At 41.8% G+C, this 27,379-nt stretch overlaps 1 protein-coding gene across 1 annotated transcript; it reads right to left on the reverse strand.

Moving 5' to 3' along the window:
• BEND4 (BEN domain containing 4) lies at nt 1-26,676 on the reverse strand. The gene is made up of 5 exons (XM_030450036.1): nt 26,307-26,676; nt 18,604-19,170; nt 6,614-6,705; nt 3,323-3,563; nt 1-218 (listed from the first exon to the last, which is right to left on the reverse strand). Exons 1-5 carry the CDS (start codon nt 26,674-26,676, stop codon nt 1-3), a joined length of 1,488 nt encoding a protein of 495 aa, XP_030305896.1.
• Nucleotides 26,677-27,379: the final 703 nt, after the last annotated feature.

Raw genomic sequence — 27,379 nt, forward strand, 5'->3', positions numbered from 1 at the left:
TCAATCACCAGATCCATCTTGAATACCTCTATTGAAGACTTCATCCTGTGATCCTGGATGGTCAGTCCCTTCATAATACGAGTTCCCATTGTGAAGGAAAGTCCCCACTGCACGCCCTTGACGAGCATGTCCTACAGCATCACTGAATACCTTGTTTATTTGCTCTTCCGATGGCATCCACCAGTCTGGGTTGGAAGTGCAATGCATCCTAATGAACTCTGCAGGAAAACATGCAAGGATAAAAAAAAAAAACAAACAACTTGTCTTTGTAGCATCCATTACCACCCAGGTACTAAAAGCTCATGAGAAATAAGAAAGGGGGAATTGCTGCACTACTTAAGCAGATGTAAAGCCTTATGGGGGATGCCATGATAATGCCACTTGGACCTATTTTATTGCTTTATTGTGTTTCTCCATGTGCAGTGCATGTTATACCTCAGCTAATTACATGACATGTTGGATCTGGATACAAAATCCCTTCTTCTGGAAACAAAAAGAACTAATTCAAAGCGATGGTTGTAATTCAGTGTGTGCAACACGTGTAGAAGTTAGCATGAACAGGGTTGTATTTAATTTGAAACTTGTCTATTTGTACCTTAAGAGGATTACTCTCCCGGATTTTTGTGCTCTCCCTCTGCTGGCTGCTTCAACACCTGCAGGCTGCACCAGCCCACAGCCTGCTTGGAAATGTCACTCCCATTATCTCGGTTTGGTGCTCCTTCCTCTTTGGAACACCTTCCATTTAACTCCTGCTCTTCCCACCGTCCTGAACGAGATAGCCATTTTTAAGAAACTAAATTGACCTTAGAACTAGATGAGAGGGCTAATCTGGGGGGCCTTGTGATAGTTCTAAATCCCGGAGAAAATTAATTGTTCCACGTGCAATTTGGTTAACTAAATAGCTGCTGCTTCCAAAGACAGAGACTTGTATGTGATGATTTCACTTTTTTAATTATTTCTTTTTGAGATTCTTTGACATGCAATATACTAAACTTGCAGAAGGCACCTTACCTATTCTGGAGCTGTAACTGCTAGACATAGCTCCAATCAGTCTATTTGGACTTTGAAACGTCCAAATACAATTTTAAATGTGAGGGCACCTTATTAGATATACTGGCTTATTATACTGGCACCTTATTAGATATACTATACCTCTTACAGCAACTGAGCTTCTTATTTTTTCCGTAGCATTATTTATTTCCTCATGTTGTATTGTGTGTCCCAGGATATTTTTAAATTCTGTTTTCTACTGTTGACAAGCCAACAGCACTGTATGTGGTGTAAGGTAACTTCATTACTGTCACCACATCTTGAGACAAGGGAACGCTGTGCTTTTACATGAGTTTCCATGCCTGCAAGGTATCTCAGCTCTTGGACAATTAGGATGTGATTTTTTCATAGCCCCTCCAGTAGTGTGTCAGCAAAAGTGATAGCTATCTGTTTTAAATTCATTTCCCTGAAAAGGCAGAGAGGCAACAATAATTCCTACCTAGTTATGTCCATGTGGGGCTCCACAGACTAGTGTGTTTCTTGGAGAAATGATACTGCAAAAAGGAGTAATGCTATAATTGAAGATGCCAGGCTGTTTTAGAGCTGGTTCCAGATGCCAGTCAGTTGTAGAAATGTATTAAAAATGTTTATAGATGTTTAAACTACTCCAAGTGCAGAGAGTGAAACAGTTTGTACTCCCTGCTGCAGTAGGAAAGCATGATTGGACATGCTGAGAATTAGTCAGACACTTGTTACCTTGGTTTGAAAATAGGTAGGAGCCAGTGGCCAACTCTTGGCACCAGAGAAAGCTGTCATGTACCCCCCATGCACCAAAGGGAGAGTTGCCTACTCTGCTTTAACTGGTTCTTTAGATGCTGAATATATTTGCTTCCTCTTCAAGATTATGAAAATTAAGGAAATTGGCCTTTTTCTTTCTCCCAAGGAGGGCTCCACATGTTCTGCAGGTTCAGAAGCCCAGAAAGGAATGTGGCCATAAGCTAAAGTCCATCTATAGGTGGATTTACTGCTAGTCTTAGTGGGAAGCAGGGGGAAGAGAGGAGAAGAAGAGGCTATTAACACTCTGCTCGTGCATAAATAACTGAGTAAAATTTAAAGCCATTTAGTAAATGGTTAATGCACTTTTGTTTGGTTTTCAGTTTCTAGGAGAACTTCTACAACCCTGAATCTGGCTCCAGACCTCTGTGCAGCACAGTGTGCAATGATTTGCCCTTCTATTAACCTCTGATAGAGCATTAGGTCTGGTAGAGTATCATGTAAGAGGTTAACAAGTTCCTTTGTAGTAAAAAAAAAAAGAGCCTCTTTGCCTGATTTGGCTGTATGTAAATCTGAGTTCATTAACTGGTTACATCAATGTACTTCAACTACAAGTCTTAGCTACCTGGTCTTGTTGAATTCTTCTGCTCTAGATGGGATGCTCCATGTCATGTATATAACCACTTCGGACTCCAGTTGAATGACTAAATATACTTTTATCACTGGCTGCCCAAAATGCAGCCTTTTACACTGTACTGATTAGTAACACATTCTTGAAGTCAGTTCAAGATTTTGTGTATGTGCTCACAGAATACTAAAAAGTTAAGTATGGGTTAAGGAAATGATAAGCCTATGCATTTATAAAATGAAGATGCTGGTATTGCAAAAATGTTTTTAATTGGGCTTTAAAAGGGCTATTTTCTAGTTTTGTTATGAAGCCCAGTACCAGACTTTCCAAACAATTTTAGAGAACTGAAGTATGAACTGCCTCAACAGACAATCTTTCATTGTATCAGTACTTCAAAAAAAGACTTAAATCCTTGAATGCATTTGCATAGATTTAGTATGTATTTAAACCATACATGTTCTTAAAGAAATTTCAGACCTATTCTAAATCTCAGCTGTTAAACACCCATGATGCTCTGTGGCCTTGAGGACCATATCCTCATTAAAAAATCCCTTTTGTAATTTCTGTTGTATAACAGCATTAAAGAATGTCCTCTTAGTTTTTATTAAGGAATGCAATTAGGATTGGCTGCTGCTTCTTTGTTTCAAGTGTATCAGTGTCATGTGCCCTTGTCTGTGTCTCCTCTCTTATATATGCAGCCCTGCTTTTTCCCATTTAAAAAAACCACCCCAAAACACATACACAATACATACATATGTATATGTATGTATGTTTAAAGAAAACAAAAGCAGAGGATTCCTGGTTGCTTGTCACCTGCCTGTGAAACCCCTTCTAGTTCTGCAACTGCCAGCCAAATGCCTCTACTGAGCCAGAGCCAATGTGGTGAAATGAGATCACATATGGTGGACACTGAGCGAAAAGATGCAGTACCTCTGAGACATGTTACTTTTACTGGATCCAGAGGACGTCTTTCAGGACCTGTCTCTCCTGACTGCACTGACCTTTTCCTTTTTCCAAGGCCGCATGAGTACTTAAGCTCATCGGTTGTGAAAACAAATCTGATGAGATAGCGGAGCAGCCGGCGTCCGTCTTTCTTGGAGGAATTTACAGCCTCATCCCACTGTTTACTAGTGATGTAGACAGGGTAGTTGTTCAGCAACTGCTTGCTCCCCTGAAAAAGCAAAATATTTCCATTGCTTATTTTACAAGGCAAATAAGTAAAGACGTCAGCTGCAATAATAAAAAATGATTTTTAACTGGCTGTGATACTGACAGCCAAACAAATCCTGAAGCAAAAACATAATGGCTCTTACTGAGAATGAGTACTTTTAAAATTGTATTTCCATTTTCTAGAACTCAAATTTGGTGAGGTACAAGGAACACGTTTTGTGAGCTGGCTATTGATAATTTCCACTCTAACAAACAGGTTAAAAAGAGTTAAAGAATGGTGACTGGGTATAATATTTAAGTAAAATCCTCCCCCTTAATCTGTTAAAATGCATAAAAAGGGTCTTTGAAGAATATGATCAAATAGATTGCTTCATCGCAGCTGACAGTTTACTTCAGAGGTGACTCTTTTGGTCTGCTTTTATAATAAATTTATTACCTCTGTAGAATACATCTGAAACTTGACAGCAGTTATGTTACTGTGAAAAATATAAGGAAAATAAATAAAGGAACTATGAAAACTAAAAGCTTCATTATTATTAATGAATACTGTATTAATTCAAATTATAGCTTTACAGGAATGCTACCATGTCAGCTTGAAAGAAATTTTGCTTTTAACCTTTGTAATTTGTGTGCTTCAATATCCCAACACTAAATGAACACTGTAGGATTAATTATGGGGGTTCCTGTAATCCACCTTCATGTATAAGCCTTGTTTCGTCAATCGCAACTATATTGTATTTAATTCCTGTTGCCCATAAAATGCTGTTGTTCAGGATTACCCAGTTAATATAAAATGGTTCTGTAAATATACTCAAAATAATTGAAATACACAAAACCCCCAAACTGCAGCCTCCTAGGGACTCACTCATTTTTTACAACTATACCTCTTTATTAAAACACATAAATCTGGAGGCCCAATTAGTAAAAGCTTTGTGTGGCCTCCAGCTTAGATCAGTGCTCAGAGTGAGCTAGAGAAACAAGGGTCTGATTCTCAATAGAGGTGGTCGACTGTTGCAGAGTTCTCCTCGTCACTTTCAGATCTTTGATGTCTGAAAACTACTTTAAGGACTAGCCTTGTTTCCTTTCATAGACTTACAGCACCCTGGGAGACAGCTTGGGAGCATCTTTGAAGTTTTTCTTCAGGTATTTGCTTTTAATTTTTTTTGCAAGTTTGATATATGTGGGGAAGGTTTTATTTAGTGGACCATGATGAGCAGGTCCTTGGAGAATCTGCTGGTATTATTTACATTACCCCCACCACCTTCCCCAATGGGGTCAGCTTCACCGAGAACTCAGCCTGTGCGACTTTCTATCACTTGTTCACCTTGGTGCAAACCTTGTTGGCTTGGTGCAATCTGCTAGCAAAAGCAGCTACAAGCAAATACAGAACTCTGCAAAGGAAGCCAAAATACCAAAGGAAGAAACACACTTTGTCTGCTGGGCCTCTATTCTTTCTCCAAAACATCTCAAACATTTGGCCTGTAAACCCTAGTTTGTAATATCTAAGAGAAAAACCCTTTACCTGTAGTCCAGCTCTCTATAATTTGCATTTTACTTGCCTGGTCCTGCTACACTACTCTGTTAAACAGTTACTTGCTACAGATACAATTCCATCACATCCTCTGAAAGTAAAGCACATCTGGGGAAAAGATTCTTGGTAAACATGTGATGCAGTTTGGTGTGTCCAGCAGTCATTAGGCTAAAACAAACAGAAAACCTTCCAGAAATGAAATAAGCAGATCCCGAAGGAAGAGCCAATGTACAAATGCATTCATGCTTGTATTTGTACATGATTAAACTTATAAATAAAAAAATAGCATCTGTGTTTAATTGAATAAAAAATTCTGTCACATCATGACAAGTTATTCCATGTGGGACATTACAGAGCAGCCTCATTTTTTACAGTGTTTGAAAATTTTAGTGAGGCAAAAGATCATTAAAAAAAGGAAAATTAATCCTTGGGATATATTTCAGTGATAACAGCTAATGATATATATAAATATATATGTATCTATGTATGTATCTATTTGTATGGGATAAAACTGAATGGAGGAGCAAAGTGATGCATATCTTGCTTCAGTGGAACTATGGTAAGCTGGACTATGTAAGTCTTGCACTACAGATAATTCATGTGCAAACGGAGGTCAAATGAGACTTAAGCCTTTCCTCTTCTGATTTTGTTTGTGTGAATAATGTGTAGTGACACGTATACAGTACATAGATAAAAGCAGGCATAGCAAGAGCCTCAAATACAGACAGTCTACACTAGGAAAGTCCTAACAAAGAGACTGCATTTTTACAGACCTGGATAGTAAAACCCTGGAGCAAAATTAATGTGAGTTACAGCATGGATAAATCTATACATCTACCTTCTAGAGAAGAGAACTTCAATTTTCTGCTTTTTCATTGCAGCACTTTTAAACAGATCATAATTACTAAAATCCTCTGACCAGGTATCAAGTCTAAAACTGTCAAGACTGAACAATTTGTTTGAGACACCTTCTGAAAAGTAAGACCACTCCAAAGACTTGCAGAAGTCTATATTTGCGAAACATTATAAACATTACTCCAGTGTTAACCACCCGAGGGCTGCATGAGAGCTCCACTGATCCTGCACACAGGCACGTGGGTGTCGGTACACAGGACAGGGGGGTACCCCCACCCCAGCACAGGCTGTAGCCCCTCTGCACAGACAGCCACCATCCATCACCCAGCTGCAGTTTTCAGTAGGCTAACCCTAGCTTGAATTCTATGTTCTAAGTGATGTTTCTGAAGAAAAGTGGGAGAAAAATTTACCCATAGCAAGGCAAATACAGCTGGTGCCAATGGAAGGAGTTATGTGCTGCTCAGTAAACTCAGCCTAGAATATACTAGTGATGAGTCTCCTGCATTTGGGGGATTCCTGTACTTGAAAATGACAGTTTAATAACATGTTTTACAATTTTTTTCCTACTAAGTATGTTCTTCCAGTGCCTACTGATTGATTTACCTACATGGTTTCAATGAACTGTAAAACACAAAGAGATGTATCTGGTCTTCACAGCATACTACCTCAGTCGGATGGTCTGCTGGCTGTGGCACCATAAGCTGGTTGTGATGCTGCAGTACAGTCTTCAAATAATCTAAAACAGTCTGGCAGGGCACTGCATGAAACAAATGGCAATTACTGCATATTAGCTATCTAGCACAAAACAGAACAACAATATTAAATCAAGCAGAGTTCCTCGGGATCTGTTTTGTACATCTGTGAGATTTATTTCAAATAGAAAATACTTCTCAGTTTGATTTGTGCAGTCATTTCATTCAAAAAATACACAACGGATGTTTTATTTTCCATGCTGAGGTCTCTGACATTGCTTTTATTTTCTGCCCACTAGTTTTCAAAGGCTTTTTTTCCTAGTTTGAAATTATAATTACTACAAATACAAATTAGGTCAGTAGAAATTGAAATAAGAAAAAAAAATGTGTAAATGCTGTAAACAACCCAAACCACACAAAGGAGAAAACATTTCTTGGACCTAAATCATGCACTGATTAACATGTAAATACACTCAAATGTTTTTGAAAGTACAGTCTGATTAACTATACTGAACAGATTTAATGATTCATACACTTTAATTTCTTTTCCCTTACTCCTCCCAAATTTGTTATAAAACTAGGTGTTAGGCAAATTGTTTTATTTCTCTTTCCCTCATACTCCCCCTTTCCATTTCCATCACTCTAATCCATTTCAGTAGTAGTAGCAACATCCTATTCCCTTCTACTGAGGCAATAGGTTAATTAGGGATGATTCAATTACAGGACTCTCTTAAACAGATGCTGCCACATCCCTGATTAATTCTGGAGTATTTTTGAGATACAGGGCTTTTCTCCCGAGCCTCAAATGTCATAGGAGAATTAAACAGATATTAATCCAACGTTATAACTGACTTGTGCAACACTAACTAAGCATTATTTTTAAGGTATCTTACCGCCCTCACACTTCGTATGGGCTGCTTTTGTAAATAATCAGGGATAATCTTAGCTGCAGCTAAAAATTCAGAAAAAAATATTTCAATGTTTCTTCTTTTTAGTTTATTTTATTATTTCTTAGCATTCAGTCTTTACAACTGAAAAAATGTAGCATTTTGGGCTTTGTCTTAAGCTGGCAATCTAAAATCAAGCACTGACATCACTATGTCTGGGTAGGATTTACAGGTATTTTTCATCCTTTCCTGGGCATTGACACTGAGTAGCAGCAACTGTGCCCTGGTACGGGCAGGCAGGGTGCAGAGCACCTTAGTTTGTGCAAAATTAATTCTTTATGAATGGCTAAGTGGCATTAGATCCACCAGTCCACATACAGAAGTCATGCAAAGTACCTGGTATATCACCACATGATAACTTCTGCGTAAAGACAACCCAGCAGTGCATTTCTCCCCTTTCATTTGATAAATCCCTCTTTGCCATGGGAAGTTAGGAGCTTACGGGTTAGGCAAAAGTCAGCACTTCTCATGGCTCCTACCTGTGTTATTTCCCGAATGACTTCACTGCTCACTGCTAGCCCAGGGGAGGGTGCCCACAGTGTAGCTGCTATGCAGTGACACTGCCCACTGCCACAGGAGCAGGAGAGACAGGATGCTGCTATTTTTTTTTTTTTTTAGACAAAAAACAAAACAAAACAAAACCCCCAAAAAACCCTTTTAAGTATCACCAGCTAGTTTCAGAAAATGTTTCAACTATGAAAAAGTCAGAAGGGCAGTCAAGCTTCATAGTCTCAACAACACATTCTCTGTGTCCTCCATGTAATGAGAGCTCTGTATTTAGCACAGAGCAGCAATCAAAAAACTCAATACATGTTCTTACATGGAATATCGGAGAAAAATAACCACAGGCATATAAGCAGGTGTGGCATAAAAAGGATTTGGCTTTCTACTTCCTGTTTTTATATACAGGAAAGCAAATGTGGGGAAAATAAAAGAAATTTTTTTTTCTCCATGTGTTTGGCTGATGCTTAAGATAGTATTTTGCAGCCCTTTTTTTACACTCTGTATGTGTTTGATGGCTGGCGCATCAAAAATTAATCTTCAACTAGGAACACACATGCACAGGTTACTCTCTGATTAAGCAGATGTCCAAGAAAGAGAATCCTGAGGGCTGGTAGTCCTGAGCAGCATCAGAGGTCTGCAAAACTTCCCACTCGGGTGGAAGTTACTGCACTTAACCAGCATCTCCCATGAGATCCTGGATTGCCTTGACGTGACAGTGAGGATGGAAGAGGCTGTGATGGGTGGTTGTACTATGGCTGGAAAGATACCTGATACTTGGAGGAGAGCTGGATGAGACTTGGGAAATCAAAGGTAGTTGTGAAATATCCTTTTCCTGCCCTGTCTAATGTGTTGCTTTTCATTTAGCAAGCCCACTGAGGACATAGTTGCTGAAGCATCAGCAGTACCTGGAGGCTTTAGACTCCTTTTGTCCCCACCATGGGAGCTGTGCTCAGAACAGCCTGTGAAGTTTGTACTTGGTTTTCTGGTTATCTCTATTAGCAAAAGTCTGTGGTGATGACCTGAAGGCTCTCAGACATACTTGTTACTATTACCTGTAATTATGTAGAACAACGTGGGGCCTGAAAGAGAACGGAATATAATGCATCAAAAATTTTCTAGCTTTTAAGAGCTGATCTCACAGGGGGATGGTATTTTACCCACAGGAAGTAATTTCACTGCAGGTTATTCAAAGAGGTATATACCCATGTCCTTCCAAAGGGATGGGACGCAAGCAGGAAGACAACAGGAAACTATTTAACCTCTTATGTCCCCAGTAGATGAAGTGCAGCTCTATTTTAACTGTATTCTGTTGATAAAGTGTTTTCTCATTGTTGGTGAGAAATATGGAAGTACTAAAAGTTGGCTGAAGCTTATGAATACTTCTATTTGCATAAGAGCAGTACTTTTTCAAGCACAAAATTGAATGATTTTGTAATCATTTTAGTGACTGGAGGACTCTGAGTGTTTGACTTGTAAAGCCACCTTACATCACACTGTCTGCTCTTGGTACAACCTCAGCCATTCAAACACCAGATGCTACCTGCAAAGCCAGGCTTCTTAGGCTGCTGCATTAACCAAAGCCTACAGGAACTCACACAGAGGACAGTGTGAAGCTGAAATTCAAAGCTTCAGTTTTGCCTCTGTGTCCCTGTTATGGCTCTGCAAATACTCTTTATGCAAAGAGATAAGAGGAACTGCTTCCTTCAAACCCTGCAGCAAACCTAACTTTGTAAGAGCCTGCAGCTCCTAACTGAGAGCAGAAAAAAATCATTTAAACCTACTAGCTTATTTATTTTGTATTTCTCTGACTTCGATGTGGTCTCTAGAGAGTTAACAAGACCATCACCCCAAGAGGGGATTCTCTGCATACTTATAAACATATCCACTATCACTTACAACACCAACAGGGATCTGTGCCTACTGTAACCAAAGGAAAGATGCTAATGTTGAAATAATGAGTGCTTGTTATGATTTAGTAAAAGGCCTGTGGGGAGGCAATAATTTTCCTCCCCATTAGGAAGAAGTTTTCACAACCTTTACTTTCTGAAAGTGCCAGTGACTCAGAAAAGACCCTGGAAGTAGTAAAGCAACTTGGCCTGCAGCAAGTTAAAAGAGCAGGATCTTTCCTGGAGGTAAAGGGCGAGGAGGAGGTGCTACAGGCCACTTAACATGCTGGGGAAGATGCCAAGATGCAAAGCAGGGACTATGCAGGACAAGAGTAAGAGGTGGCAGGTCTTTGTTGTTTATTGATCCAAGTTTTAAGACTTCATTGTCATTCTAGGCACTGTATGCTGTAACAAGTGCTTCTTCAGCATAGCTTGTCACAGCTTTGTCTGTGGAGTATCCTAATTTCTAATTAACAGTTGAACAGCGTGGTGGCCACTGACTGTGCTGATGACAAAAGCCAGGGTGTGATCTCTCAGTCTGACCTGCCACACAGTGCAGCAGCTCCCCAGCTAAATCCTTTTCACACCAGACAGCATCAAGGGGGTAAACAGTACAGCAAGTACAGCCATCATTATTCCCCTGATGCAGATTCTACCTTTGGCTCATGGCTACAGCTAAAAGCTGAGTCCCTGCACTCCCTGTCCCACACCATCCCTTATGGCTACTTGATGCATCAATACTCAGCCACTGTGTGCTCCAAAAGCCTTTCTCAGTGTCCATCTCCCAGTGGCTGTAACCAAGCAGAGGTGATGTTCTCTGTGCCTCAATATCTGGTAAAGCTGAGCCCTGCTTGGCTGAGTCTGCTGCCTCTCATCTGCCTCACTCACTGCTACCTCTGCACCACTTCCAAGCTGTGAGCAATGGCTCTGTGCTTTCTTTCACTGATAGTAGGATTCAAAACTGAGGCTGTCAAAGGTTTCACCAAAAGTCACTCCACAAATCCACCTGCATTATGTCAATTTCCAAAATACTAATACTTCTAAAAGTACTTTTTGGAATATATAACGCTCTAAGTACCTGCAACATGCTCATCAAACAAATTTTTAATCTCATCAAAACCATAGTCTGGCAAGATAATCCCTGGTACTAACTCATTATTCTCTTTTAATACTCTATTAATTGAAGCTAGCATCAGCTGTGCAATTAGTTTGTCTGGGCTCTGGATCAGGCCAACAAGCCTACAGTCATCTGGGACATCTCAAGTGTCCTTTTAAAAAATAATTGTAATGTATTTTCATCTTTCAGTCTTCTTGAGCATCTCAAATATCCAAAAATATATAGAAAAACACAGTTACAGTCCTCTTTGTCCACCTGCATTTTTGTTCTAGCTCGTGAATTGATTTGGCCAAATCTCATGATTCTTAAAGCATCACACTGTGGTAGCAGCTGCTTAATGCTTTTGGTAACACGTTGATGTGCACTCAGGGATGAAAAGCTGATGAGCCCAAGCAGCTAATGCTCTCAGCAGCCTCTGTTGCAGCTCTCCTGGCAATGCCAGTCTCTTAAAGAGGGACTCTCAACTCTGCTCTTGAACTACTCTGTCTTACAGCCTGGGCTGGAATCAGCATCTCTTTATCAGTTCTAAAAAGGCTGGCAATTCTAGCACTGACTACTGACTAACAAGCTCTTCAGTTGTGCTGACATGGGAGGGATTTGTGGAAGAAAGATGAGGTTGCTTCCACCTGAAGCTGCTGTTGAATTTGTGTTATGATGCAGAGTTTCAGTGGAAAAAGAAAACATTTCTACTTGTTTACGATCACCATTATATGGTAGATTGCATCATTTTAGTCCTCATAAGCACCAGAACAAAAATAGTCAGTGAGCAGTTCAGTATTACTGACAAAATTTACTATCTCCATCTCATAATGGACTCATACTTTTATTAAGACTCAATATTTTTCCTTCAGTTCACCAGGTAAAGAATGTCTCCTCCATAGAGTTCCCCAGATGCTCTGGAAAAGAATTATTTTTTTCACATATCCTCACCTCTTCCTTTTACTTATCACCATCAACTTCCCCTTTTCTCCACTTGTTATGCTCCTCACTGTTCCTTCTCTTTCCCTCTAAGCTGGTTGGTTTGTAAACAGCATGAAACCTTTCCTCCTAGATAGTCTTTTGGGGGTTTTAACAACATGCTTTCAAAGTTTTCCAATTATAACACACACACTTTTTTTCTATTTTTTTTTAAGCTTTCGCTTTTTTAGTGAAAGTACCAGAAACAACTCTATTATTGGTTTGAGCTGGGTTTTTGCTCATTATAAATGTTACTGGGCCACAATAACTTATATTGGTATACATCAAAATGAGAGTGCTCATTTATCCTCCCCAAAATGTGGCCTCCAGTGCAATACACTCCAGGCTGTTTATTTTGCCAACGCACAGTGCTACAAAGAGACTGTTGGTCTTGCTGTAAATAAGACAATCTTCAACAAAAATAAGGGCTATTTCTAACCTCTCCCAAGTCATCCATCAGATAACCCTTGCAAGAAGGGATGGTTCATCCCCAGAGTGGCCTCAGCCCCCATGAGCAGTCAGTAAGGAATTTGGTTATTCTGCTCATTAATGAGATTTTGTGCTCTGCAGCCAGCACCAGATAGTATTCCTCCTGGTGCTTTGCAAAGCAGAAGATGAATCCCCTAGCACTCAAAGCCATTTACTTCTGACTACCCAGCCAGGAGAAGAACTGGGAAGGGTGAACATCTACCAGCCTGCTGAGGCTGGCAGCTGTTAGTTAGGGCTGGATCAGCACTGCAATGCATCCTCCTTTGCTTGACCTTGAGTGATGCTTCACTCCGAGTCCATTGCAAGGCACTTCTAAATTGATGCTCGACTGTCAAAAAGATGTAACAAATGATAGGGAACCTGCTGATGAACTAGATGTTCTGTGAATTTCTAGATGAACTGTGAATTTCTTAAAACCTTAACAGAGATGCCTTCTCTGTCTGAAATTTGGACAAGTTGTGCAGTGTAACACGACTTGGATCATTTTAGCTCATACGCTCATTTATTTCAATAGTCAGCTGAAAGCCAGTGAACGCTGCATGGACAGGCTGTGAAGGAAAGTTGTTGGGGTGCAATGAGCTGGAAAAAAGAGTGGGGGGCAAGAAGAGATGGGGTTAGTAAAGAGGAACTGATCTTGGTGCTCAAGACCCTACAAATTCGAATGTTTGCAATTATATGGTAAAATAAAACTAGCACTCATTTTTAATAAGAGAAGCAAGCAGAAAAACTGACATGACATGCAGAAGGATGTTAGATTGTCTAAACAGACCTCTTGTACCTGCCAGAAGCAGAGAAGGAAGAAAAAATTATAGCAAATATCCTGCACCTTTTAAATTCCTTCAGTTGTGTTTTCCAGGTTGAGTGAAAAACTATTTTACTTATGTTAATCTGCATCTGAAAAGCAATTGTATTTATTTTGATTTTCTTTTGCAAAAATATTTCCTCCAGAAAGAATGATTTTGCCCTCTCCATGCACCCCTAGGATGTATACCTCTGCCTAAACAACAGAAGAAAACAGACAAACCAAGGCAGCTCCGAGTCTCTAATTTAAGGGATGCTGTCACATGCTACTGTGGCTTGTACTTTGCTTTCTGCTCCCTCACTTTCCTTCTACTTAAAGAAGGTAGCTTGTCCTGTCCTCCCTTTCACCCATAAAATCTTCAGGACAGGGATGTTCCCTGTAAACCCCTCTACACATTTATACTGCTGATAAGTAATAGGGAAACCAAGGAGCCCCAGGTGATCAGGGAGAGCACTTTGTGTCACTAAAATGCCAAGTCCTGACCTTCAAAACACAATCTGAAACTCAGACTGGGCAGTTCAGCTTTGCTGGGCTGAACTGCAGCCCTCCACAAAACACCCACAAGCTCTTTCTCCCCAGGGTAGGCAAAGAAACCTGCCCTCCCCCAAATTTTCAAAGCTTTTTTACCTGTAAGAGTGGGGGAAAAAATTAATGAAGCCCTAGTCTGCAACAGTTAAGTGTTTCTGTAAGTTTTTGTACTAGGGCTGGTTTAGCAAACTAAGCTGGCACCCCCAAGCTGCCAGCAAATCTGTGCTGCAAATTCAAAGTGGTTCTGATGCCAAACACGGGGTGACCGCGCTCGAGGCTCTCTCTTCCCCGAGTAACTTCAGGCTTTGAAGCTGAACAGCAGAACGAGGCCAGAGATCAGACCAAAACATCCAGAACATCAAGGGAAACCAAAGAAGTGGTTAAATGTGAACATCAAGAAAGGGGACATGAAAAAGTGTTCGTCACAACCCTTGATGGCTGCTTTATCTGCACGGTGGCTGTGGTAGGCTCTTTGGAAACGCGATGCTCTGAAACTATAAAGGAGACAGGATTTGTAGGGGAAAGTAATATCTTTTATTAGATCACCCGATAGACTTAGGGAAAAGAGTCAAGCCTTGGGCACACAAAACCTCCTGGAAAACTTGTCTGACTTTTTCAATCACATTGATATTAACCCTACCTGCAAATCCTGCTTTGCTTTGGCTACTTTCAGCTGCCACAAGTGCTGCCTCTATAGATCATCACCTCTCTACATTTGAGGGGGTTTTCCAGCCCCATTCTCCTGCTGTATACCAGAATATTTTTTGCTGCCAGGCTAAGGTGGTAAGAATAATTACCATATGTATCACACACTGCTTCATCTTACTTACTTATACCTTTTGACTGTTTTCATGCTGGTTTGCCTGATACCATGCAGCAAAGCCAGGAACACCAATAGGCAAACCCCCAAAGGCAAACTCTGGCCTTTACTTTAACCACTTGGAAATAATTTCTTTCTTTTAGGCCAAAAACTGTGAGTGAATCACACTGACAATACTGGAGAACTGCTTAATATCCTGATATATTAGATGGTCTAAATCCAGGTCTTACATGCAGTTTCACAAATAAGTCTTTAATTTTACTACTGGGAATGTATCACAGAACCAGTAATTTTTATACAGAGGAAAGAGATTAGGAGGCACTTTTCTCCTTGTATAGATGGATTACTTTGCTCTGTTCTTGACAGTCTCAAATCCCTATAGAGACAATGATAATTTTGCCAAACTCCTTTCAGGAATTATCTAATCTTTAATTATTTTTTTTAAAAGGCAAAGTAACACAATGAATTAAAATGTTTCTCTTCTTTTCAGTCAAACTGGAAAGCAAAAATGTCCAGTTAATGTTTTTAACTAAAAAAAAAATATTGGGGAAAACTGCCCAAGTTGCAGGAAGTCACATTTCTCCAAAACCAAAGCACTGAAATATGAATTTTTTCTTGTTTCAGTACAACCAAATGAGTACTTTTTAAGAAAAAACCCAAAACCAACAAGCAGAACATAAGCAATATTTTACCCATGTAATCATTTTTCTACAATGATTACCTGCCCAAGAGTGATGTTAGACTACGGAAAAAAAAGATCCTACAGTACTGGAGAGCTTTTGCAACAAAAGGACAGAATCCTGAAAACTGAAAAATCTTGTTTTCTGTGTCCAAAAGCTACAGAATAGGATGTCTTCTGTAATGTTAATTAAAAAAAAAAAAAAAAAGTCATTGCCTTTACATCTGCTGAGAAAACACTCTTCTTCCCGGTAGTCTCTTTGTGAGCCATGCAAATGGTGCTTTGCAGAGCTAGAGGCAGAGATGTACAGCAGTAACTATTTTTAGATTGCAAACTCTCATGGATTTTAAAAGGGCTTTTGCATATGGAAGTCAAAAAAAAAAAAAAGCAAAGTATTTCAGGAAAAGGATAAAATGATTCATAGGCGGTTATGGAGCAGAAGGGAGGGGTTGGTGCTTTTATCTTCTGTTGACAGGAATGCTAAGTGGGAGCCTCAGCACCCAAGGGGAAGGCAGAGTGCATGGTCCCTGGCCAGCCTCACCAGGCAGCTACCCTAAGGGTGAGTGGAAGAAACACGGTACCAAAAACCCCTGGTCTGACACCAGCTAGAGGGGACAGCATGGCAGCCTCGTGGCAGGAGGCAAAAATAATTAGATTATGCCTTTAAGCTCATTTTTGGTCAGTTGTGCTCAGTGCTGGCTGTGGGATGGCCTGGGGAGCTGAAACCTCTGAGACCACGTAGCAAAACCTGAGGGCTTCTTCTGCAGCTCTTAACACTCCCCCAAACACATGGGTCACTCTAAACCTGTCTGTATACATCACCCAAACTGCAGCAGATGCATAAGATGATGATTGCATGCTGGCTGATGAAGTCCTATGTCCTTTCACATTTATTTTTTGTTTGCCTGCTTCCTTCAATACGCTGTTAGCAAGATGTTTCATTACTCCTGGGGGTGGAAAATGACTATGCTTATGTATGTTTATCTCTCTTTTAAAGGGAGAGGAAGGGTAACTGTGATGACCCAGGTAAATGCTGGCTGCTTAGCCCGGCATTAATCCTAGCAAAACACAGGAAATCACAATGGGATTCAATTGACTTAAGAACTAAAGAATATGAATATAATTAATGCCAGTCACAACTGTCTTACAGAAAGTGGATCTTGTCAGACTAACCTGATTGTCATTCTTTGATGAGATTATAGGCTTGCTTGAAACAGTGGGCTTGAACAGGAGTAATATATCTAGACTCCTGAAGGGCATTTAACTTACTACCACGAATTATCTGATTGCAAAAGCAGCAACACACAACATCAGTAGACTGGAGAGTACACGGACTAAGAACCTGCTACTGACATCTCAAGTATTTGTCATTGGGGGAATCATCATGAAGAGATGTGTTTCAAGCAAGGCTTGACAGGGAGTGACAGCAGGCTCAATACCATTCAACATTTCTAGCCAGGATCACAAAGCTAATTTAAAAACGATCAAAACAAAAGTTAATTCTGGATGATACAGAAGCTGGTGAACCAGCAAAAAGGGGGCCAGCAGAGCAGCTGAAGCAATCTGGATCACATAGTTAATGAACAGAGCCAAATACAAAGTACGTATGTCTCGAAACCAAGGTGCTCAGAATGGGCAGATCAGCTGTATGACCAGTGGCCAAATGACCAGGGCAACTATGGCCAGGAACAAAGACTATTCACCTTTGCTCAGGCAGATAAAACACATTGCATGTATTTCCAGAGCCCAAATTGTAAAGAAGGGGAGAAAAGAACTGCAAAGAAGCACTCAGTGCATGTTAGGAGTTGTAAACAGCTCTGTTTACTTCATTTATCTAAAATGGAAATTAGTCCAGTTTTCAATCTCTAAGTATCTTCATCCAGAGACTGGGACTAGGACTCAGCAGGAGCTGAAGTCCACACAACTCCCTTTGTCAGTGTTTCCACATGATGTACAAACCCCTACGGAATCCAGTGAGACTGCATGAGTTATGGTTACTCCAGATTTTGGGAGGGAAGTAGTATAAATTTTGGGTTTTCTGTACACTGAACAATGCTGCTTATGAGATTTGCTGGTACCCCTAGAGACCAATGAACAAAAGAAAACCACAATGTAGTACAAATAATGCAGAATACATCACTAACAGCTGGGGAGAAGAATGATGAAGACTGCTGCTTGCTTTTTGCTCAGATTTTGGAACTGTTTACCAGGGCAACAGTTGGTTACTACTTTCTTCCTTTCTACATAGCTACCAGCTTTGAAGTATTTTCATTTTTGCAGCCAATGCTAAATTATCTGTCTTTTTCTGTCATTTAGGGATTAGTTCAATTAACTTTGCATGGATCTACCCTAAGTACCTCAAAACTAGCAAAGGTGCAGCTCTCTAGCTTTTATACATGCCAAAAGCATGTTGTATACTTATTTTCCTTGCTAAATTCCTAATTGCGCTAAGTATTATTATTTAAGGTGTATTTGTTCCTAAAGTTTAGAGGATAAGGGTCCAAGATACTTTGTTCTTATCCAGTATCATTCTTCAAGTATCTTGGTGCACCTCAACAGTGAGAAGTTCTAAATTTAAAGCAGCAAAAGAAGTTTTTTGCAGAGGAAGTTTCTATTAGATGGGGCTTTTTTGTTTGTTTGTTTTTCCTGTCTGCTGTCTTGCTTCCAGTGGGTACTAGGTATTGCTGAACTGAAGAACTTTTTGTCAACTTTTTTTTTTTTTCTTTTTTCCACGTTTTATTTGAAGTTGAACTGGAGATGTCTCTATGCTTCTGAGAACAGCAATTTAAGAGACACTATCAAAGGTAAAAGCCAAATCTGTTGCACTTAAAAGCATGGATATAACTTTGTATGGTTTCTTTAAGCAACCAAAAAATGGAGCCCCAAATGGGAATTAGGTTTATAAGCAACAGTGTCACTTAAAGAGCAAGATAGATAATTATAAAAAAATCCACATTTGACATTACTGTGACAAACCACTTGATGTCTGAAATTTGGGATTACAAGTAAATCCCAAACTGAACACAGCTCACTAGGCCTAGGACTCAAGATTCATAGATATGAGTACAAGCAGGTAATAATTCAGTGGACACAGCTATAGGAATTTTGGTTGGAGACAAATTCCAGTGTTTGATTACTATGATGACAACCTTAAAAAAAAGAGTAGAACTTAAACTATTACCCAAACTATTTTTATCACGGATTGACAATATTAAATGACAGGAAATTATTTACCTGGAATACTCTCCAATTTTCTTCGAAGTTCCTCATTTTCTTGTTGCAATGAAATTACCTCCTGCTCTAGTTCTTGACACCGAGGGCAGTAACCTTCTTCCTCTTCCTCCTCTTCCTCCTCTGGAAGTGTAGAAGATGATGGGTGACCATGAGATTCAGATGTTGCTGGAGATGTCCATCCACCTAAAGTGTGTACTGGAGAGTTTGAAAGTGGATCCATATCTGCCAAATGGCTAAAATCATTTACTGATGAGGTGTTCTGAGAAGGAAAGCTGCCAGAAAGCAAATAGTTCTGAAGGGAATCAGTAAAAACTCTCAGAAAAGCTGAGGTTTGTTGTTTCTTTTGCATATACTGCATCTCTATGTCTAAAATGTCTGATGTCTGACTATGGACCATTTTCCCAAGCTGACATTGCTCTTGTCTTTCACTATAATTTGGGTTTTCCTGCTTTATACAAGAAATCATGGACTGAGAGTGATTGTTGTCCAGTAGTTTTCCACCACAATTTAAGAGACTTAGAACCCGGCTGCATTGTTGGGCAAAGGCATCCAGAATCATTCGACTCTCTGCAACAAAAGAAAAGATGAATCACAGAAACCTAAAGCAAAAGGTCATGCCAGGCAGCAGCAGCTAGATAAATGAACACAACTGTTTACAGTAGCATGCATTTTATTTCTGAACACACCAAAATTATGGCTTCTCCTTTAATACTTCTGCAACACTATGATTTAAAACAATCCTGACTACGCTTCTATTTTGAGAGTGCCCTCATGCCCTTGCTGTTAATCAGAAATGCATTGTGATGATAGTCACTGCTTACTGCCATCTTCTTCCAGAGGGAGTAAGAAAGGAAAATGGGCAAGAAAATACAAATTCCATCCAATTTGCTACAAGTAACAGTTCAAGTAAGCACTTCCCTAGAAGCCTGTTTCAAACTGCTGCTGGGAGTTGCCTGTATGTATTTGCAGGCCTTTGGCACTACATCTCCATCCTATGCCCTACCTCCCTCCAACAAGGCTTCCTAGCTTTGCTTTGTCTTCCTTTCATCTTTGCTGCACTTGTTTGACATTGCACATGGGACACTCATTCCCAGTTCTATGGACTTTGCTTCTGTTCCTTTTGCTTTAGATTCTAGATATGTCCAAGAACAACTCAAGAGTGACAAACACAAAACCAAGGAAAGGCACCAAATGTACAACATCAAGCTGCTCTGGCCATAGAAGGAATATTTTTCTGTTCTGCTGACCTATGAGTTTATGTTGTATCGCACAGTATCATACAGAGAAGAGCACTGCAGAGTTCTCCAAGCAGCTCTGGACATAATCAGGAAACTATATAGGGCTGCACAAGTTTCTGGAGGCAGCAGCTCAGCTCTGGAAGTAGGACAAAGATGCCACACAGCACCTGGTCAGCCTTGCCTCTAATGCCACATCTCTGGGGGCAACACTTATGTATGTATCTCAAGCTGCTCTACCTGTTCTTGGATCCAGATGGAAAATGACCAAGACATTTACAGTATGACCTGTTAGGTTCCCAAATAAAAATAATGCCTTTAAAATATTTTTTAGCTTATTCACAGCTGAGTTACTCTAGGTGTCTAAAAAGATGTAAGTAATATTTCACATGAGATGAAAATAATGAAAAAAAAAAGACTGGTAGGCATAAGCTGCCAATTTTGGAGAGCACTTGACTTTTAGAAAGACACAAATGCATTTACTTTTGAAAGGCAACCTGTTATAGATGCATGAGGCTAAGCACTCCAGATGTTCATTATCTTAACTTCATCACTAGTGGTGAAATCATGGCCTCATCACACAGATAACATGTAAAGAACAGAAACATTCAGAATAATGAGGGGGCACTTCTTGTGGTACTTCTCCATGATGCAGAAGATAACACCTTCTGGAGGAAAATCTCCTTCTCACTGAGGTTAGCACAGCTGGCCTGGAGAACATGGAAAAGAATGCGACTTTGCTTTTACCATCCTCCAGATGTTTGCAAAGAGGGCAGGGCTGAAGCAGCACACAAATGCCTTCAGTCTGAATGCAGCCTGAGGTCACCTCCCCAGCACAAAACCCCAAAAAAGATGCGATCTTCTGAGGAATTACCTATAAGAGGTACAGTGCTGGGCTATGAGGCTGCCAAGGGCCAAGAGCCCATGTGAAGAACTGAGATGGCCCCAGGATGGCCCCACTTAAAGAATTCTTGCAATCATATGCTGAGGAGCAGATGGGCTCAGCTGAAGCAGGACAGGTGTCTCCAATACATCTTTGATCCAAAATGTTAAGCAATGTCCTCTGTCCCCACTACAAACTCAAAGGGGCAGAAATGGACAGGCACTGCTGCTCCCTTTGCAAGTGAGTGCTGGTGAGGTGCCAGGGGCTCTGTAGCCTTGGTACCTGTTGCCTGTCATTCCATTTTACTGCCTTAACCTAAGGCCAGATGTATTTAATCTTTATGATGCAAAGTGCAAAATAATACAGCACAGCAGTTGTAATATAAATGAAGAGAACGGAATCCTGGTAACACTGATGCTTTCTAGCTCGGACCTACTGATAAACCAGAAGAAAACCAAGAAACTAAGCCATCACTAAAGCCCTCAAGTTGTGCATTCTTTGCCTTATTTCTTTACTTCTCACATCTTCCCTTTAAAATTATTACAAGATGATATTGATTGGAACTTTGCAATCCTACTACAGTTCTCATTCATTTTAATCCTATAATCCGATTCCAGACCTGAAGTCATATTTACTGTTTGTTTTTTAATCATTATGGTCCCTGTTGAGAAAACAGTTACTTATTCTTTGCATATCCTTGTTGCAATGGGACAAAATATGAATGAAACAACCAAAAAGGGATTAGATTAGTATAAGACATGTTATACTAATATATGGTTTCTCCTAAAATATGGCAAAAAATAACATGATGTTTCAAATGCCAGTTCTGAAGAATGCTATCATACACGCTAACATCAGTAAAGCGAAATTAGTTTTGCTGTAACACTGTATACATTAGATACATTCGCTGTGATAATGGTTTAAAACTTAACTGAAATTTTATATAGAAATGACAGTATTGATTTAATCTTCAGTTCAGTATCAGATCTACTACAAAGACACAATAACAGCAATTACTCTTTTTTTTTCTTAACTTTAACCCATGCTTGAAGATACAAAAACAAAAGTCAAGGCAAGGCAGGGCTATTTTGAAATGCTTTTTTGTGGATACCACTGGGCAGCAACAACAAGAGATGCTCTCAGCAGACATTCTGGAAACATCTGGCTCTGTGCTGAAGCAGGTACCACTTGGAAGTTAACTTCTGCACCAGTAATGGTACACATACTCACAGTATGAACAAACCTAAATGAGAATGATAACTATGGTTATTTCTTGTGATGGAGAAAACATAAAAACAAATGCTGCCCATGTAGCATATATTGTAGATATTGGGATGTCAGCTTTTACAGACTGACTGTAATTAGAACACAAGCCCTGTGCAGTGTTTAATCACTAAGAAATGACAAAAAGTTGTTTTCATGTGATTACTACTGAATAATCACAGATTCTCAACTCAGCTAATGCAATGTATGTATTTTCTAGAAAAGGAAGATTCTATTGAAATGACTGCTCTGGACCAAAACAGTGTAAACAGTTTATTAAAGTCTGATTGTGATATTCCTTTTTCTTATTACAATGCTCACCAACCATGTAATTCTAATGTCTCAGACCCCACAGTCTTTAGTCTTAATACTATTGACTTTAACTAGACTTTTGCCTGAAGGTATATATGCTGAATCAGGCCCATGAAGTGCTAATACAACAGGATGAAATTGCCAAAGTATTCCTAACTAGATTATTTGAGAGTGCAAGCAACCAGAAGATACCAGGTACCAACTCCTGGATATAGCACTCATCTTTACATCCTTTTCTCATTGATGCTGAACCACTGGGTTTCACAACTATCCAACTGCCAGACTAAAACCAGGGGTTTATTAAGAACAAACTTCTGAAATTCAACCTGATGACTTACATAGATGTATCAGAAAAGATGTCTGGAAAAACTGGCAGGTGTAACAAGAAGTTTTCCTACACCTGAGGATCTTTTCAACACTTACACCACACAGCTTATAAGGCATTGTGTTGGGTCTCAATGGCTTCAGATTTGGCCATGGCTCTGCCATAGTTTTCTTTGTAATCTTGGGCAGCAGGTTTAAAAACTAATCTTTGTAACTGTTGAGTGGGTCTGAATATTACACATTCTCTCCTGCATGGAATATATTTATAGGCAATTTTCAGCAAGACTCAAAAGCCCAGGTTCCTTAGCAATTGCAGTCATCTCACTCCTCACCTTGCACTGCTTCTGTCCTCACTTCATGATTTTTATTTCTTGATTTGTTCAATTATTATATTATTATTGATTTAGATCCCAGGGCAGCAGCTCTGTACCCCCTAAATAACTGCCCCTGCAGACTTTGTTGTTAAGTTTTTAGATATTAATACTGCTGTAAATATCTATGCTTGGATCATGAAGCTGAGAGCATTTGACACTCCCCATGGCTGAGCCATGCCTTCTTGGGCACTTGGCATAAAGACCACTGAGACAGTCCAGTTGATGAAAGTTAGAAATGCTTATCCATTTCAGTACTTATACGATACATCCACTTCCAGATGATGAGGAAGAAACCATTCACTCTTGGCAAGAGCTCTAACCATTTGGAGATCTTAAAAAATACAAAAGCATCCTTAGTTGTGGCTGTTTGAGATGCTCACCATCAAAAGCAAACTCAGTGATCTGAATCCAAAGGGGTCAGAAACATCATGCATGAAGATTAAGAATCAACTGCATTAAGTGTCTAAGTTGCTAGTGCAGTCAGACATCCCAGGAATGGTCTTTTATTGCTAAGTTTGTTCACTGTTGCCTGCATGAGCCAAGATGCATCAGCAGACAGAGGGAAATCTCTGAAGTTATGAAATGGGTGTCCCTACAAAACTGCTATCTACAGCTCTCCACTCCTTCACTCACGTAAGCCAAGTGCTATGGCTGAGCTAAGTGGGAAAACTGTGCAAGCCATGGGTGGTGACTGCCTGTCTCATGGAGAACATCTCATTAGACCTGCAGATGGATGGATACCTACTAGGGGAAGGATCCTTCCTTCCTCACAACACGCATCACTCAGGAGATGAACCTCTGGCTAAGATGTGTTCTGGAAAGGGCCCAGCCCTGTGCCCTTTGGTGCTCCCGAGGGAACCCAGGGGCTTGGTGGGCAGAGACCCCGCAGACACGGGACAAAACACAGAGCATCCATGCATGGAGCAGACACAAAGGCTTCCACTCCCTGGGGGTAAAACCCCAGTGGCAGCCTGAGCTACTAATCTGACACACATCTGTTATGAGAATTTGAAGGTGCTGGACACAGGATGGAAATACTTCACATATATACAGCCGCAAGGTCCCAACCTACTCACCCTCAGCAGCTCCTGGTCAGTTTGCTGGTATTATGGTTCCAATACAAGGTGCCTGGTGTTTCTCCATCACCAACCAAGGATGATAGATGCATAGCTCAGCAAAGCACCCATTCCTCAGGGATTACAATACCCAGGAGGTCTAAGCCTCGCCTTTTGCTTTAGCAGCTCTGGTAACAACTTCTACAAAATCTCACTTCTGTACACTCTAGTCTTTGATTTGTTTTTTTCCTGTTTTGCTTGGTACTTAAGTCTTAGCTGAGAGAAGGGTATGTTGGGTAAGTAAAGCCTGGATGCGGGGGTGATGGGACAAGGACGTCATAGAACTTTAGTGCACAAACAGCACTTCCTTAACTATCTTTACTTTTTATTTCAGCACAGGACTGAATCAATTACAAACTTTGAAGCCTGCTCTAGTGCCTGACTAGTACAACCTAGAGGCAGGAGAAAGTCCAAACTTCTGTGCATCAAAGCCCAAAGGGCTTTGCTGTGAATATGGCCTTGTGTATCATCTGCCAGACAGTTGAATGTTTTCCATGGCATAATCTGCTTCTGTAAAGAAATGTAGGTGTCACATTCATCACCGGTGTTTTGCTTGTGGGACCCCCAAAATACCAAACTACCACCATTTGGGCATTTCAAATAAGAAGTAGTTTCAAGAAAAAGAAAAGATAACCTGCCACACATCATGGAACTATGCATCAGAGCTGTGAATTTTCTGTCTAATCTATTCAAGTATTAAACTTTTTTAGTAAAGTACTTGGATTATTTGTAACAAGACATGATAAATTCATCCAGTACACGGCTGCTTCTGAGCAAAGAGAGGCATTGAAACATAGCCATATATCCTATTAACTAGCATATCTCTGTTTAGTAAGGAAATGTCACCACATTTGTTACAAAGGCAAACAGCAACATACTAAAACAGGATCCAATTTTTCTAAATAAATAAATCAATGATGTGTCAAAAATTAACAGATGAGTTAATATACCCGATGTTATCAAAACCAGATGGTGCTTCATAATATTCATCCTGCTCAGTCAAACCCTGAATATATTCTGGACCATCAGTATATAAAATAGGATGCTGCTATTTGTGATGGCAAACAAAAGCAATCATGCCTGCCAAGCACATACTATAACAGGCAGCATTTCAGCTCTGCTAGACAGAAAGTAATTAGAATGCTTTTAATGTCCAAAAGAATGATGCTGATAGGCTGCCACAGATGTGTAGATTTATGAATATTTATATGGTGGTTTATAGCTGACACTTTTATCAGTTGAAGAAGATAAAATATCTGCCTGACTCAAAAGCTTGACAGTCAGGTTAATAAAATCTCATTAAAGAGAATGACCTATGCAATTATATAGGATTTATTGTAATTCATTTTTGATTGTACTCTGCTTAAAGATGCAATTTCCCATTTCCTGATGCCAAATTTAGGTTGCATATCAAGATCTACGTGGTTTTTAACTCCAAGCCATCACTAGAAGAAAGATATGCATTCAGCATCTCAGTATCTTACACCTTTAGAGAATAATAATAATAAAAAAAATTAAAAAAAAAAAATCTTGTCTCCTGTTCCTCGCTGCATTTTATGAAAACGGTGCGGGCAAGCAGCCGATCTATTTTCTTTCTGTTAAAACCACAACCGCCTTTCCAACAGCAACCTCTCCGTTCCCAGCATCTCGCTTCGTCAGCCAGCCCCTGCCAGCCCGTCTTCCTCCCCGGCCCCCAAGGCGGGGAGCAGCCGGCCCGGGGCTGTCCCCTACCCCCGCCCCGCAGACGGCGCCGCCGCTCCCGCAGGTGCGAAGAGCCCGGCGGCCGCTCGCCCCGCCAAGCCGGGAGCGGCCGTCGGCACAGCACCGACGGCGGCGGGGACGACTCCCATTCCGCCCAACCCCGTCGCCCCCGGGGTGATACCGGCCGGGCAGCTGCCCCGCTCCCGACGACGACCCCGCCCGCCCCCAGGAACTTCAGCGATGCCCGACCGACGGGCGGCCACAGCCGCTCGCCCCGTCCCCTCAGCGCTCATCCCCGGGGCGCTGCCGACGCTATCCCCGAAGGGGGGAACTCGAAGGGGAGGGAAGGGGGGGCGTGAAGGGGAGCCCTATGCCAGCCCCTCGGGAAAGGGGTGCTGGGAGGTGTGGAGGGGGGAGCCCGCAGCCCCCATCCCGCTCCCGCCTGCTGCAAAGTACCCCGCGAAGTTGCGCGGCGGAGGATAGGAGTTGCGGGTACCTGCGCTCAGCTCCGCGCCACCGCCCCCCGCCACCGCCGGGCAGGGGCCGTAGCGGCCCGAGGAGCTGGGGGCCGGCGGCGGAGGAGGGCGGGGGTGGCCCTGGGCAGCACCGGGGGCGACGGCGGGGCGGGCGGGCCCGTTAGGGAAGGGGCCGTGCGGCGCGTAGGGCAGCGGCTCGGCTGCGGCGTGCGGGAAGGGCTGCCCCGCTCCGCGCCCGCGGGGCACCTCCACCATGGTGGGTCTCTCGTAGCGCTTGGCCAGCGCCGCCCGCTTCCCGGGGAAGGTCTTCAGGACGCTGTAGGGGCCCCGCTGCTTGTAGATTTTGGGGGTGCTGGGCCCCTCCTCCGCCGTCTGCATCTCCTCCTCCATCCTCCTCCGCCGCCTCCCCCGGCCCGCCGCGGCCCCGCTCCGGGGCTGTGTCTGCCGCCGCCGCGGCTCGTCTCTCTGGCACGGCAGAGCCCCGGCGCGGCGGGGCGCCGGCCTGATTGACAGGCGGCCGCGCCAATGCCTGGAGGGAGACGGGCGGCGACCGGCAAGTGTTTAGGGTAATCTCTGCTAATGGCAGCGGGGCGGAGAGGCGGGCCCTGGCGGGGCCGCCGACGCCCCCGGCACCCCCCCTCCTGCGGGGGCAGGTGAGCCTTCGGGCCCGGCCGCGGAGACGAGCGGTAGTAGAAACCCCCCCCCACCCGCCTCTCCGCCTGGCCCGGCCAGCCGGTGCCGTGCGGGATCGCCCTGCCCCGCGGAGCCGCCGCAAAAACTTTGCGACCCCTCCGCCGGGCGCGGAGCCCCGCCGGGCGCCCGGCCGTCTCCTCCCCTCCTGGCCCCGCACAGCGGCAGCCGCGGACCCGCCTCTCCCTTTATTAGGCGTGAAGTAAATAATGCCATAAAGAAAAGTATTTGGGAGTCCAGGACCTGTCAGAGTTGATTAGGGCACAGAGGACATTTTTTTCTCATTATGCAAAAGCATTTCATGGCGAAATAAAAAGAGGTTTCGCAGTAACTCATGCATGTCAGATTTCCAGGAATCCGGGAGATTAATCACATTTAACATTATTTGCAACGTATCCCCCTT

The sequence above is a fragment of the Calypte anna genome, chromosome 4A, assembly GCF_003957555.1.
Source record: "Calypte anna isolate BGI_N300 chromosome 4A, bCalAnn1_v1.p, whole genome shotgun sequence".
Lineage (NCBI taxonomy): Eukaryota > Metazoa > Chordata > Aves > Apodiformes > Trochilidae > Calypte > Calypte anna.